This window comes from Eleginops maclovinus, chromosome 2 (genome assembly GCF_036324505.1).
Source record: "Eleginops maclovinus isolate JMC-PN-2008 ecotype Puerto Natales chromosome 2, JC_Emac_rtc_rv5, whole genome shotgun sequence".
NCBI classification, from domain to species: Eukaryota; Metazoa; Chordata; class Actinopteri; order Perciformes; family Eleginopidae; genus Eleginops; species Eleginops maclovinus.
This window is the reverse complement of record NC_086350.1, coordinates 10,089,659-10,104,589: the sequence shown is the minus strand read 5'-3', so window position 1 is coordinate 10,104,589 and position 14,931 is coordinate 10,089,659. Positions and strand designations below refer to the sequence as shown.

At 40.1% G+C, this 14,931-nt stretch overlaps 1 protein-coding gene across 5 annotated transcripts in view; it reads left to right on the top strand.

Moving 5' to 3' along the window:
- tjp1b (tight junction protein 1b) overlaps positions 1 to 14,931 on the top strand; it is a 61,562-nt gene that overhangs the window by 10,251 nt on the left and 36,380 nt on the right. For all 5 annotated transcript variants that reach the window (XM_063901295.1, XM_063901288.1, XM_063901280.1 and 2 more), the window contains one exon: positions 6,267 to 6,408. In XM_063901295.1, the coding sequence (XP_063757365.1) occupies positions 6,267 to 6,408 (142 nt within the window). The remainder of the gene's footprint in view (positions 1 to 6,266; positions 6,409 to 14,931) is intronic.

Here is a 14,931-nt window from a genome sequence, read left to right as displayed (position 1 = left end):
TCCACCTCTTCAGTGTCCTCATTACTCTGTGTGCCTCAGTATATTGCATTGACCACCTCTCATTGTCCCTCTTTCTCCTCTTGCGTCCTCGTTCATTTGTTTACTTTAAGACAGGCCTCCTTTCATCCCTTCTCCTCGCTGTAAGCAGATTGCTGCTGAGGCGGCATCGTGTGTGACATAGTATCCCTAATTACAGCCGGATTACCATCTTGTTTGAAAGCAAATACGGTTAATTAGGAGTCAATAGGCTCAATGGCAATCTGATAGCAAGTGTTTCGCACAAACTCAAAACGTATAGCACGGTGTGGATCATTTAACCACATAATACAGTTTCACTGGCGTGGCTCCAGTGTGTCAGAGGCTTAACTATTATCATCACCTTTTTAAATCCTAACTAAACCATTTCCGTGTCTGAAGCAAGGACATAAAACTGATGCTGAAAATCTTTTGAGGGTCATATTGTGTGTCTATCAAAGGAGATTTACAGACACTCACACAGCCACAATCTGAATTATATGTAACATGTGAATACATCCAAGTTTAAATAATGCAAAATCATGCGTTTACAATGAGGTGTTTTAATAGCGTAATAAAGGGTTTTTACTGTATCTTAACTGTATTTTAATTCTAGTGTTCACAAGAAAAGGACCAACATCTGGTATAAACTCCAAGTGGTGCGATGTCACCAAAGTCAAAGTGATGCTGTAACCTCACCAGGGGTCAGACGTTTATTAGATGCAGGTTTTTTTAATCTCTTCGTCTGTTTTGCTAATTATATTGCTTAGTCATCTTATAGCCTAATTGCTCCCTGAGGAGAAGATAAGGGATTTCACCGAGACGGAGAACTCCTTTCATGTTTCTTCTGTCATTGTTGATCTGATACTCACATCTCCATATTCAAGTGGGTTTTCGAAGAAGCTACTCTTAGCAGTGCGCTGATACAAGAGGCTAACCTAATTATGTAACTCGCAGAGCAAGCTCTGAACCTAAATTGATTTTTTAAACAACAATTACATTTAAAAGCAGTATATCACGCACCCACTGGCTGATCCATAACATGTGTTCTAGTTTCTGAAATTTGTATTGTTATATGTCGTTTAAAGGACCGTACCAGGGATCTTTGCGTGTTTCACTTCATTTATGCCATGTGTGTTTCGCTAAACACTACCATTTTATAAATCATGTTGCTGTGATTTTTATATTTCAATGTCAAAATGGTTTGTCTACCTTTCAAGCTGGTGTTATTTGGAATGTGGTTACGGGTGTAAATAACCATACTGAATATCATGTGTGGGAGTCGAAGTGTTGTCATGAGAAGATGTAGTGCAGACTTTACTAACCAGGATCTTCGCCTACAATAATTGTGAGTTGATCTTTGACAAAAAACATGTGCTGACAATTTAGTGAGAGTAACTATTATAGATAACCGGCCTGTAGCCAATTCCATGGTTCTGCTAATTCGCTTGTTCCTTAGATCATTTCAAGAATGTTTAGCTGTAATGTAAAAATCATGTAGGCTATATTAAGATTTACAAGTACAGAACATATTTTATAGATACTGGCAAAAAAAAATGGTATGGTCCTTCAAACCTAATAATCAGAGCAAACCTTTTATAAATGTTGGTAGAACAGAAGGGCTGTAAACATTAAATAGTGAGCAGTTTCCTTGTTAAATAGTCTTTCGAAATTTCTCGAAAGAGACTTGTAAAACATGCAGTGTCCACCTTGCTTAAATGCAGCAATATGATCATGTCAACCTAAGAGCATAAACTAAGTCATTTAGATGTGTGGGTTTCAGGTGAAATACAGCAGCGTGTTTCGACCCATCATGAATCATTAAACACTCAACGAATGCTGCATTCATTTTTTATCAAAGCCAGTGTGCATTCGTCAAGTGCCTTTATAGTTATCAGACAAACAGTCACTGTAGATCTTCATATTTGAGTTTCTAATTCAGAAACTTAAATAATAACTGACATTGTTGTGAGAAACTAGTATGCCTCATTTCCCCTCTGCCAGGACTTTGGAGCAGGATGCGCTATTGGTTTAACCTTTTCCACAGATGATATTGATAACTTAATTAAAGTGACCTTTCAGATCCATACTGCTCGATCCACGTTAACGCTGTGTCCCCAAAAAAATACTCCAGACACAGTACTGCATCTGAAGCTATTGTTTCAAAACTAAACTATGGATGTTATAAATGAGTAATTATTATCAATAAGCTTGTAAAATAAGAGAATGAGCTGATCTCGTCTTTGACATCATTGTAAAATGTGTTATATGAAGACACCCCTTTGAGTTCTGTGAATACCCTTTAAATGTATTCTTCACTTTTTGTTAAACACTTGGGTGAGCAATAAAAAAAATACAAGTTTGCTATGTTAGCTCCATGAATACAATAATGATGTTGTGTTTGTCCGCTCTAAATTCCCTCAAGGATTTGGAAAGGCACTACTGTATGTATTTGCAGATTACATTTTGGTCATTCACAAACACAGTTAGCATACAAACAGGATTTGACATCACTGAATGACACAAATTTAAACAGCGGAAAATTCTTTATTACATTTGAATTCAGATTTTAGGCATCATGTTTTTAAGGTTGCTCTTTACGTAATTGCAGCGTTAACTCTGTCCCAGTTCTGATCAAATGATCAGAGCTGCTTCCTGTTTTGCTGATCTCTCAGCATGTGACGGTGAGATTACACACGGCTCGGCCCTAACACTTACACCATCCACCCAGCAGAAACCTTTTGAGCCATGTGCATGAATACTCTCCCAAAATACGAGGAGGCATTTCCCTTTGATAAAGACTGAATAGCAGCAGCAGATTTCCAAATTAGGATTAGTCTTTGCAAACAGATGTTCATCTTGCCTGGAGTCTTAAAAACGCATTCCACGCTGCACACAGCCAAAGATTAGCATTAACCTGGCTTAATGAACTTTACACTCTGTTGCAAGCCTGCAGGGATATTACAACAAGTCTATTGTGTTTACGTAATGCTTCCTCTTATCTTTAACCTGCATCTGTACTACAAATAAAAACAAAACAAAAGCAGCCCAGGTGGTTACAGAATAGAAGTAACTCATTTAGGGTGAGGAACAATGTTGTATTTGTGTGTGTGTGTGTGTGTGTGTGTGTGTGTGTGTGTGTGTGTGTGTGTGTGTGTGTGTGTGTGTGTGTGTGTGTGTGTGTGTGTGTGTGTGTGTGTGTGTGTGTGTGTGTGTGTGTGTGTGTGTGTGTGTGTGTGTGTGTGTGTGTGTGTGTGTGTGTGTGTGTGTGTGTGTGTGTGTGTGTGTGTGTGTGTGTGTGTGTGTGTGTGTGTGTGTGTGTGTTGGTTTCGGGTGTTGGTGTGTCTTTGGGTGTGGGTGTGTGTCTTTATTGTGTCTGTGTGTGTACCAGTCTCTGGTCAGGATTGCTCTTCTTGTTAAGTGTTATATTAGCAGAGGGAAAGATGTGGGGAATGGAGCGTAACATTGCCTATTGACCTGCTGATTAAGCAGTAGCCGTTATTGCTCCAACTAATCGTACCTGAATGCTCCTCCGGGCAGACAGGGAACAGAGGGACGGCATAAAGTCCTGCAACTGAGTAATGTGTGTGTGTCCCTCATCCTTTCTTTGTAATGGCATCATAAACTGCTTGACCTTACTTTATCGGAGAACTACATTTTAACACTTTATTTATTTTTGAAGCAGATTCTTCTTCCAGATCTAAGACATAATGCCATCATCAAACCAGGGTCAAACACACTCTTATTGTGTAGTAAACTCACACATCAAGCACCTGATTTGGATACTGAAACATAACATAACATGAAGGATCAATGCTCCTATTTATCACATTACTAAACAACAAGATGTATCCTTAGTTTTGATGTGAAATCAACCGAGCATAACACTGAAAACAGTACACCCTGCTTTTTCAAATAGCTCAGTATTTGTTCAGTTATTGCCTCGTTTCTGTCCGCCTAATAAATACTGGAAACTGCAGATAGCCTGGGTGTGTCGAGATTTAACAAAAACTGCTTACCAGCTCCTCCAACACTCCATAATTTACATATTATATTGTGTTTGTTAAGTCTGTACATAAATCAAAGTTTAAAAGCGTCAAGTTGTGATTTTATGGAGAGTAACTGCTGGGAATATTATTTGGCTGGGAGCAGAGACAACAGTAATGACAAGACTCTCTGAAGTCCACTGTACCGGGGCAAGAAATAGTCCAGCCCCCTGTGAAACTAAAACTAATTTTACTCTGTACAAATAAAAAAAAACTAGGTTAGTAGGTAGTAAGTTAGTTTTAATGAGTGAGCTTTTTGGGGTGCTGTTAGGAGGATTGTTACCTTTCAGAGCCATCTGTTTCCAGTCTTTATGCTCAAACTTAACCATTTCTTGTCCATGGGCTTAATGACTAACATGAGTCTACTGTCTCCTGGCTATAAATGTATATAAAGCCGTATGACTGAAAGTTGACTCCATCTACTAATCTACAGATTTAGCAAGAAAACACATTTTCCATTTCCTTAAATGTCAAACTATTTTTCTAAGATTATATTCTGTTTCTCGAAAATGTGTCATAAAAAGTGAAAAGTCAAACTGTCATTTGAAGGTCCATAGCTCTGGCAATATGGTTTTGGGTCACCTGCCAAGTGGCGCTCATCCATTATTGTGATAAAATGAAAAGATGATGTTAACATTCAGTCCCACAGTTTTATGTATTCTCCCGAACCTCACGAGAAACACATCATACCTGAATATTTAATAGAGAAGAAGAATTCATCGGCACAGTTGCTGGCACAATGTAACTTTCTGCCTTTGTGGCCTGGAGTCTTTTGGCTGAAATCCATTTCCGAATCAACATCCAAGAAATGACCCTCTGAATGCACAGGTCTGCACCGAGCCTGTGATACAGTCCAAGCTGCTTTCTCATTAGTCATGTTTGCTGTATTGTTTATGAGAACAAAGTCAGGTTGCTTGTAATTGACTGCACGTATTGCAGGATGCGTTTTACCAGCCAGCAAGCACCTTGCATCGCTTCAGGCAACTATTGACTTAATGCAGAGAGAAAGGGGAAGGTGGTTTGCTCTTTCCTCCCATCTTTGTTCATTCCTTTCTCTTGTAATTTACCCTCACTGAGTCTCCAAACCTCGGGAGCTCCTCTGGGCCCTCTGATGCGCACGCTAATGGATATCTACTGTCCCCGAGTCGAACTGTGTAGACAGGATTTTCCCTCATTGAATATTGTGTTAGGTAAATCCTCATTGAGACTCACTGTCCTCCATAATAGAAAAGACTGACGAGAAGAGAATGAGTTAGTTAATTTGAACCACACTGTGTTGATTGAGCACGTGCATACGTTTATGAGAAATAGCTTTTGCTGTATTACAAGACAAAAGAGACGTTTGGTTAAAAAAATGTCATAAAACTGTGTCATATTGTTGAGAAATGCTAGATTTTCTTTAAGTCCAATGTGTCATTTTTAATATAACCAGTGTTTTCCAGCCAATTGTGCTACATATTTTTAGTTATCAATGATCTTATTAATCCTTAATAAGTTCATTATTGCTTAGGCCGTTAGTTACGACGATTCATAAAGGGAATGTTATCAATGTGGTACCAATACCAGTAGGCTATACAGTATATGCTTAAACTTCAGCAGATAGATGCGTCTCATAAAGTAGCCCTGTAGTAGATGGATTGATCAACTAATGTATTCATGCTTATGGGGAGAATTCAATAGGTGGCAAACACAGCACATTACATAGAAATTAAGAGACGACCATGGAAAACAAGGAGAATGAGGGGTGAAGAGATCTAATGTGGTCAACAGGGTTCCTAAAGTGCTGCTAAAGTATGTCATTTTTGAAGGGTGAAACATTTCCTGAGAGTATTGGTTAGAGGCCGGCCAAGTGGGCCTACTCCCCACATCTCACCATGACCCAGCTTCACTCTGGTTGCCGGGGCCCACAGAGCTGCACTGGCCCTCAGTGTCTGAAACTGCAGTGCTTCCTGAGCCCCAACCCGCTCCCCTACAGGGCCTCTGTGACATTAAATACAATTATAGATTTCTTTAAATGCCATTTTATCCAGCGGGGGACTGTGGCCTTTTAAGAGGCAGAATCATAACCACTGTTCTTCCTCCTCTTCTTCAGTCTTGCCAATGGCACTTTGTCCTGCTGTGATACATACAACAATTCTGGATTTGACTTACTTGCCCTGATGTAGTGTTCTTTTCTTCCTCCCACCCCCTCCTCACTGACCTCAGGATACACCCCAGCCCAACCGCTGGCTCCATCACAGCAGCCTCCTCAGTGAGCACCATTCAGGGCAAACCATCACTCCGCCGCATCAAGGGTCGCATTCACAGGAGCAAGAGCCTGGACAGCATCGATCTCCTTGACTCCAATGTAAGTAAACTGACTTAAAGTCAAACTCAATGCATTTAAGATCTGTATCACCAAACCACAGACACTATAATGTATGATCAAAATGAACAGAACACACAGAAGTCACAGTCCTGTCATTAGATAGATTTGGTTATAGTACTGAAATACAAATATGGCCCTCAAGGATATCCTGCAGGATACATAATTTGTCTACAGGTTGAACAAAGCAATAATTGGATTTTTTTTGTTTAGAGTAAAGGCATACACACAGTGAGATAAACAGGACACAATGGCAAAATATAATCATTGAGCGCCACTGAAAGAAGAGATGCAGCAGATTTTGGATCATATAATTGATTTAGAAACTGATGTCACATTTTACAAGTGATCGTGTCCTGCAAGTTGCACAAACTGCTGACCATTTACTAAATCCTATGGTCCCTTGTATTCTCTGCTCAAGCTGCAAGTATGGAGTTTGCTTTATTTATTGAAATGTATCAAACTTAACGGAAAATTAAAATAGTGTTGGTAGCCCTGAAATGGTAATATTGCTTCACTCGCCACAGCAATTATGTTTTATTTTACTGAACTTGTATGTATGTGCATTGCTAGTTGTTCCTGTGTCATGTCAATGTTTAACATAATTAAAGAAATGTTCAACATTTGGGGATGCGCTCCACTAAATATGAATTTACATCCAATGACAATTTTTAGTATAGTATTAGGTGGAGAGCCATGCAAGCTTTTCCTCACTGTTTTCAGCCTTTGTTCTAAGCTAAGCCAGCCAGCTGCTGGCTTTTGCTTCATCTTGACCACACATGAGAGTGGTGTCAATCCTCTCATTTGTATATTTCCTTAAATGTCAAACTATTCCTCTGCTGTGGGACTAAAATGTGTTTTTTCCACATTTAACTGAAAAAGGAAACGCATATTTCACCCATACTCAAATTTAAGAAAACAGGTGTCTTGATGGCTACAAATGTTCCTAAATTCTCAATTCTCAAATTCTTCATAGTCACACTAAATGATCATGAAGTATCTTTTGATGAGTGCTTTTAGATTCAAAAGGCATATTTCAAAGCAATGTTTTAAATTCAAAGATCTGAGGTGCATGGATCAAAGAAGACACGTTTGTAAGACACATTGAGTTTGTTGTTTTCAGACAAAGCCTTAGACTGCTGGAGGGTCTCAGACTCAGGGGAATTATAACGTGTTGACAGCTCAACTATAACCTGACTGTGATTTCAGCTCAAACGCTCCATCTCATTAAATGTTATCACAAAAATCACTGAGATGGTTGAGTCATTGATACAGATAATGGTCAGCAAGGTTAACATCATTTTTCATAGCCTCTAAGATATACATTTATCTTCATAGTTGCTATTGTTAAGTCCTTTGAAATACCATTTAGTGAACCTCAAGGGTTTATCTTTAACTCGTGTGAAAGTAACGACTCTCAGCTTAGCGTTGCTGTGTGTCACAGCCACACAGCTGTAAGCCACTCTCTGATTTATTAACGAGGCGAAGAGTCTGTAGACGCCGGTGGGGCTCTGTGAGGCTGCATGCTAACACGCTGATGTAAAGCAATGTTAACCATGTTTACCCTCTTAGTTTAGCACATTGCTTACATTTGCTACTCAGCACTGATTACAGCTAAGGCTGATGCAAATGTTGGTAGTTTTGCAGGTATTTGGTCAACAACTAAGTATTTACTACTACTTGATTAAGGTACTCGAGGAAACATTTGAGAAATTATTGTTTAGTTATGAACATAATGTTTTAATATGTGTTAGTAATAGTTGTTGAGACACTTTTCAAAGTCATAATTCTCAACGTCCAATACCAATTCCTATTAATTTATTAGATGTTGAAATATTTTGCAAGGAATTCATGAATTCAGTAGGACATATCCTCTGGGCAATATGAAATATATCAGATCTAATAGCAGTAAATGAACTGATATGTTTTACTAAAATGCAAAATATCAACCTCGAGGGGATCACACAAGTCATTAATACTGGATTAAGACCTCCGAAATGTGTTGAAATATTTCTGTCACATTCAAATTAGTGAACCAACAGATTGACATTGCTGTCCCTAAAGCCACTCAACTCGCAAGGCTAAAAAGGGAAAATATTACAGCAAAGACGATTTGCATAAAATGATTGATTGAACAAAAGACCTATAAGAGTTATTACAAAGTCACCATTTACTTCCCATCTAGTAAGCCCAACAGTGGATGCTTTTAGGCTGTAATTGACTGATTAATGGTGGCCTTGGGTTTGTGCCATACACAGCATCATAAACCTTCACCTGAGAGGAAAAATGCAGTGTAGTGTCACTCAAATCCTCTCCTCCCCTGTAAGTCATAGAGAGCGGCTCACCACATCGATGTCATTTGTCTTCATGGCATGCCACTCAGAGGCCACTATCTCACCAGAGACTTAGAGCCCAGCTCAGGGCTCCTGGCTTTCCACGGTATATTTCTTTTGTACAGGCTGTGTGTGCACTAGAGGAAAACTTGCTGACTTGCCCAAACTCAAATGCAGCTGATGGAAGTAACGGTCCGCCTTACAGTGAGTGATGAGACTGCAGGATGCTGAGCTGAGGAGCAGTTTCTATTGCATCCGACTAAAATGTCACAACAAACACAACACTGCCTCTGAGCCTCTGGGACCTGCGGTCGTTTCCAACAGAACATGTCGCCTGATTGGGCGTTTTAACTGAAAACTGAAGATATTAATCAACTGAGTGTATGAATTTAGGTCCATAGCTATCATTGCCCATCAGTGTAGAGCTATATAATCAATAGTAGTTAGGCCTTTGTTTATATCGATTGCTTCTTTTGATTGCTTTTCTCTCTTCATAGTCAGGGGAGGACTTTGGCGCCTGTCCCACTCCCGCTGTCATTTGTGTTGGCAAGCATTGCACTTGTTCACAGAAAGCTTGAATCAGATTTTAGTGCTAAGGCTGCAGAAAGCACAACAGAGATGGAAAGGGGGGGAAACTACAGTCTTTTATGCACCCGGTGCCTTTGTGTTTAGTGGGAGTTATTTTTCTCTGTTCATCAACAACACTGCATCCCATTGCGAAGCAGCAGTGTTTACAGCATTGCTTAAAGCTTTAGGGAGATGCATTAGTCCATCTGTTCTGGTATAACAACAAATCTTATTATTATTCACACTAACAGTAATCTTGCACATCCAACCACTCTGTGACTGTTCCATGTTGTACTAAAAGACACAACCTTGGGCATTAATGATAATAAATAGTACTTGTCACTGTCACCTTTCCGAAGGGGATACGCCGTCCTTGCCATGTGTGCTTTATGTGGATCAATGTTGAGATGATCCTTAATATGCAGCTTGTTTGTCATGTGCTTTTCACTCCATCATAAAAATGGGAAAAACATCTTTTACTAACTGTATTGATGCTGCAGTAGGGATGCTAAACTGAGGTTGCTGTTCCTGTTTCATGAGCCTTGATTTGCGGAAAGATCTGTTTTTAATGCAGTATTTTTCCTGCCCTCTCAGCTGTTTTGCAAAGTGTTAAAGGAATGTTTGCTGCAGAGGCTTTAACCAGGTGAGTTGCAGAGAATTTGAGAGTATAACAGCAGGAGCAGATGCAACTATGCTAAGATGAACAGCGCAATTAAACAAATGACTCTATAACAGATCAGGATCGGTCCCCAACTGGGTGATGAGCTTTGCATTGGTCAAAGTCTTAATCTCTTATTTGTTTTGCTCACCCCATCCCACATCTAAAATCCCATCCTTGGCTGCAGTCTGCCTTGGACAGGGGCACTCCCCCCTAACCAGCACCAAAAAAAGCCCCAGTGTAAGCATTTATTCGCAGCTCAGTCTTCGGAAAGTGCTGCAGATGCATTTACGGAGAGAGCAACTGCAGCTGAATTAACCAATCTGCATATTCAGGGCCAGTTAGAGAGAGATTGCTCCCGTGTGTTGAAGGCGTGGAGGTGGAAGCCTGACCTGAGTGAGACACACCACAAGGCCTGTGGAAAGAGACGGAGGGGAGGGAGGAGCAGAGCACTGGGGGTGGTTGCAGAAGATTTATCACGACTACTGTAGGAGGCCTTATTGGAAGGAGGGGGAGGGGGCAGCAGCTGATTTTCTTTTAGGTAAGACAGGTCTGTTATGTAACACAGCCGTGTGGATGATTTTTTTTTTTTTTTGTCCTATAGGTTATAAACTCGGGGGATGGTAGGAGGTGATTGAGAGGGTTTGTGTGTGACACTAAGGTGGAACTGGTCATGTGTGATGCATGTGAAGGTTGCGTGTGTGATCCCACAGGCTGCGAGGAGGGGTTGGCAGATGTTGGGTATATTTCTGGAGGCTCTGACTCAGGAGCATTGGCTGCCTATGTGTCTTCTGATGAGACATATGGCAGGTAACTGTAGGCACTCTGCAGTGTGTGTGTGTGTGTGTGTGTGTGTGTGTGTGTGTGTGTGTGTCTGCAGGACAAATTATGTCACACATCTTGTAGCAAAATGTTGAGTTTGCAGCCTCTGCAGCAGCAAGAGTAAATTCATTAATTGCTATGTTAATATTTAATGTGTGAATATTCAGTGTGTTTAATGGTAACTGTTCAGTTTTATATTATATCCATAAGTCAGGACGCCCTGAAATGGATTTCCTGTTACTCACGGTAACTGAGTTGGATCAGAATCTGCGCTCATTCATTTCTCAAAGGATGCCATTAAACGCAAAGACCTTGGTTGTCGAAGATCTGAAGAAAATGACTGGTGCTTCTGAATTGTTTTTATGGTCGGGCTTGTGTCCCCCATCTACAACAAATCATTTTGAAGAGAGAACATTCTAACCCACATAAATCCCAACAACTCTATTGACTTTCGGGCATGATTTATATCAGTAGAAGAGACCTGGACGGTAAGCGCCGAGGATTAGTCACAATGTAGAACTAAACCAACTTCACGTGCAATATTTCCCAGTCCTAAAATACAGTCTATTAATACACCGATACCAAGCTTTCATTATAATTTAGGCTTATTTTTGAAGAGGGCTTGATGCTATCCCCCCATTTGAGCCCTTGAGTACGGGGGTCAAGTGAAGGACAGGCAGCAGGATGATGTAATGTTTGTAGGAATCAAGATGGAGGCCTTGGTGGGGAAGTCGAGCATGAAGAATGAAACACCGGGAAGGTTGTCCCTTAAGACAAGTTAATCAATCGCAGGATCTGATGCCCGCAGTCGTGGTCGCTCTCTAGATTACTTTGTCTGCTGATGGATTATCAAGAGGTGACCATGAAGTATTTTTGTTGAGGGGATATTTTGAATTAACTCAAATAAAATGTTACAGGTAGCAACACTTTAGAATTACATGTGTTTATATATTACTGTCAAATTTAACATTCTATCCAGTATTGGACATCTCTTTTTTAACATCCACCATATGAACGTTAATTGTTATTTAGGGCTGCAACCAAAAAAAGTGTTTCCTTCCTACACAATCCACACTCTTTCCTTTACTAATAGTTAAAATAAAATAAAAAAATATTTACAATATTATATAATTGATTAAACCAGTAAATAGTCACATTTAAGAAGCTAGTAGCACAAAGAAGCATGCGATAAGTGATTAAAAACATTCATAATTCTCTGTGAATTGACAAATTGATTCATTGACTTATAGTTTCAGTTCTCCTATTGTTATCAGAAATAATATAGTTATTAACTTAAGGAGCAACAACAAAGCAACATGCAATGTGATGTAAAAGCTGAACATTTGAATGACAAATCAGATAGTACTGGTTTAAATGTAGTTAAACTAAACATGTCACATCACATCAGAGCTCCATTAGGGTAAAATGTGTAAACAAACAAACAAATTCAAAGCTTGTTTTATACTCATGTGTTACATTTGGCTAACATCCTGTGTTTGAAAATGAATAATGGAAAAAATGTAAATGTTGTGTATAGAGAAATGTGTGTGTCTGCTGTGTTAGTGTGTGAATCACGCAGCCTGCTGTGATGCTGGACATGTAGGATGTGTGTTGATGCCCAGGGAGGCGCCATATGCTGTTTAGACTCAGGAGCATCCCATCACGGCAGACCCGTGGGTGAACAACCTCAGCGCCTTCTTGTGTCTCTCTCCATTAGATCATTCGGCACCGTAAGCCAGCCAGGGTGGAAGTCAAGAAAATTCACTTTCCTCATGCTTGTTTCACACCACATGAATAATTCTTCATAGATTTCCACTTGCAAGGCTGCAGACATGCATCATGCTCGACACAGATACATAATGTTCATCTGGATTCCTGCAGAGGGCAGAGTTTTACTACCTATATGTACAGGAACACACAAAAACATCCATGTTTGCATAGCTGGTGCAATAATACAGAAAGGAGGAGTTGCATGTGTAGTTGGGATGTTGGGTTTTTATGAATGTTTGGCTTCATATGTTAATAAAAACGGAGGGTCCTGCTGCTGCTTCAATGGGAAGAGCTGGGAGGACTCTTGATGCTCATGTGGTTGATGAAGTCCAGCAGGCATTCATTCAGTTTAACGTAACACTACTCTGATTTACTGGTTGGTTAGGGGGGGGGGGTCTCAACCTTGCAGTGTTCCCTGTGATAAATGAAAAAAAACAGTGGTTTCTCATGGTATTCATCAATGAGCCCACCTGTAGTTGTGATAAAAAATTAATTTCCAGTTGAGAAGAGGTGCAGATTTATGGCATTGTCTGGCTTCTCTCCGCAGTGCGGTAAATTACCCCTGGGTGATTTTTCTCCCTTTTTCCTTCCTGTCTCCGTTACCCCCATCACATGCCCTCCACAATGCCCCCTCGGCCCGGTCCGAAGAGAGCACCTGATCCCCCACCACCAACGCCTCTAATTGCTTTCCTCTCATCCCGAGCAAAGGGGCTCTCTTGGGAAGAAGCAATGAATAGACAAGCTCTTATTAATCCAAACTAATGTAGAGGTCTGCTTAATGGAAACTAAAAAGTATACAGCCACTTCATTAATATTTAACTGATAGGTTACATCATTTTATATTGTGCTTTTTAAAATAACATTTGAGGTTTTGGAGGAAGATGTCTCCCTGGGTCTATGCAAGATGAGCTGCAGAGTATTTATGGTTAATTAACAAAGATGATTAATCTGCCGTCACCGTATCCAGCTGTCTGTGAAATCACAATCGCATTGATCAACATCCTGCTGCTTTAAAAAGCTTTTATTCCCCTCAAGGAATTCTGCTTCATGATTACTGCTGCAAAATGGTGTAGTCTTCAAAAGCAAAATGATTCCTAACTCACCATTTTTGCAATAAAAGACCTCTCTGTCATACACGTGTCCACATTAACTGATTGGAATTGTTCATCTTTATTAGTATTAGTGCTTCCTCTCCTGGGATAAGCATACTTAGGTGATTGCTTCTTTGCAACTGTACATGATGCTGTAGTTTGATCCAGGGAGGATTTGGCTGCTGGAGGCCTGTTGTCACATGATACGCAACGCCGGGGATGTCAGGTCATTTCATGTCACCTGCTATGTCTGAGCTCTCAGCTGTTGGTGGGAAAAAATGAGATGGAGATTACAGGTTCATTTGGGAAGCTTGAAAAAGGTGTGTTTCCTCCCTATACAAAGATTTTGATTTTGATTTTGATTTGCATGGGCAATCTCATCCTGTACACCATTATTTGATGTCCCTTTTCCTACCTTATTGGAAAATATTTTAAATGCTTTAAATGTTGCAAATAGATAGACTGATTTTTTTTAAATGGACACTTATATTCATTTAATAATTTAATTGCAGCATATCCCCTGTCACAGGTGCATCACGAGAAATGACACACATTCATCTCGTTGCAGTTATTAAAAATATATAAGCTATTCATTCCATTTGAATTACAAGAAAGCAAATCCCAAATAACTAAATTAGTCGTTTGCAAAAGCTGTTGTTTATTTGCTATAGTTGGCCATTACATAACATCTGAGAGCACAACAGAGGAAATTGAAGCCAGCTGCAGAGTGAGAGTCTAAATGTTAAGCTCCAGATTAAAGAGGAACTATTTTTTCTTTTGTGGGACAGGTGTTACAATCACATACTGTAAAGTCAGCTGCTAATAAGCTGGAAGGAGATCAGGAGGCCGCAGCCAAACAGTGCCTCCTGCATGCTGCAGCTGCACTTCACTGCTGTACATCCTCATCTCTGCTTCACCGAGGTCACACTTCATTCCTCTATAAAGCACCTTTTGATAAGTGCTGATTTCACAAGATATCTTGTGCTTGCTGGATCACGGACTCTTGTCTCTACCCTTAGCTCTGAATGTGCTGCACATAATAAAAGTAATGGTGAGATATTATGATAGCACCTTGTGTAAGGAATTTCTGTCCTGAGCAAATGGGTTGGCTGTCAAGTCAGTGTGCAGCTTTCTCATGGTGGAGGTCAGCGATACTGACAGAGGATGACACAGAAATCTCAGAAATACAAGCCTCTGTACAGCAGCCAGCTCACTCCCTTATGAGATTACCTTGATGTACTCCAATTTGTAAAACCAAAGCCTG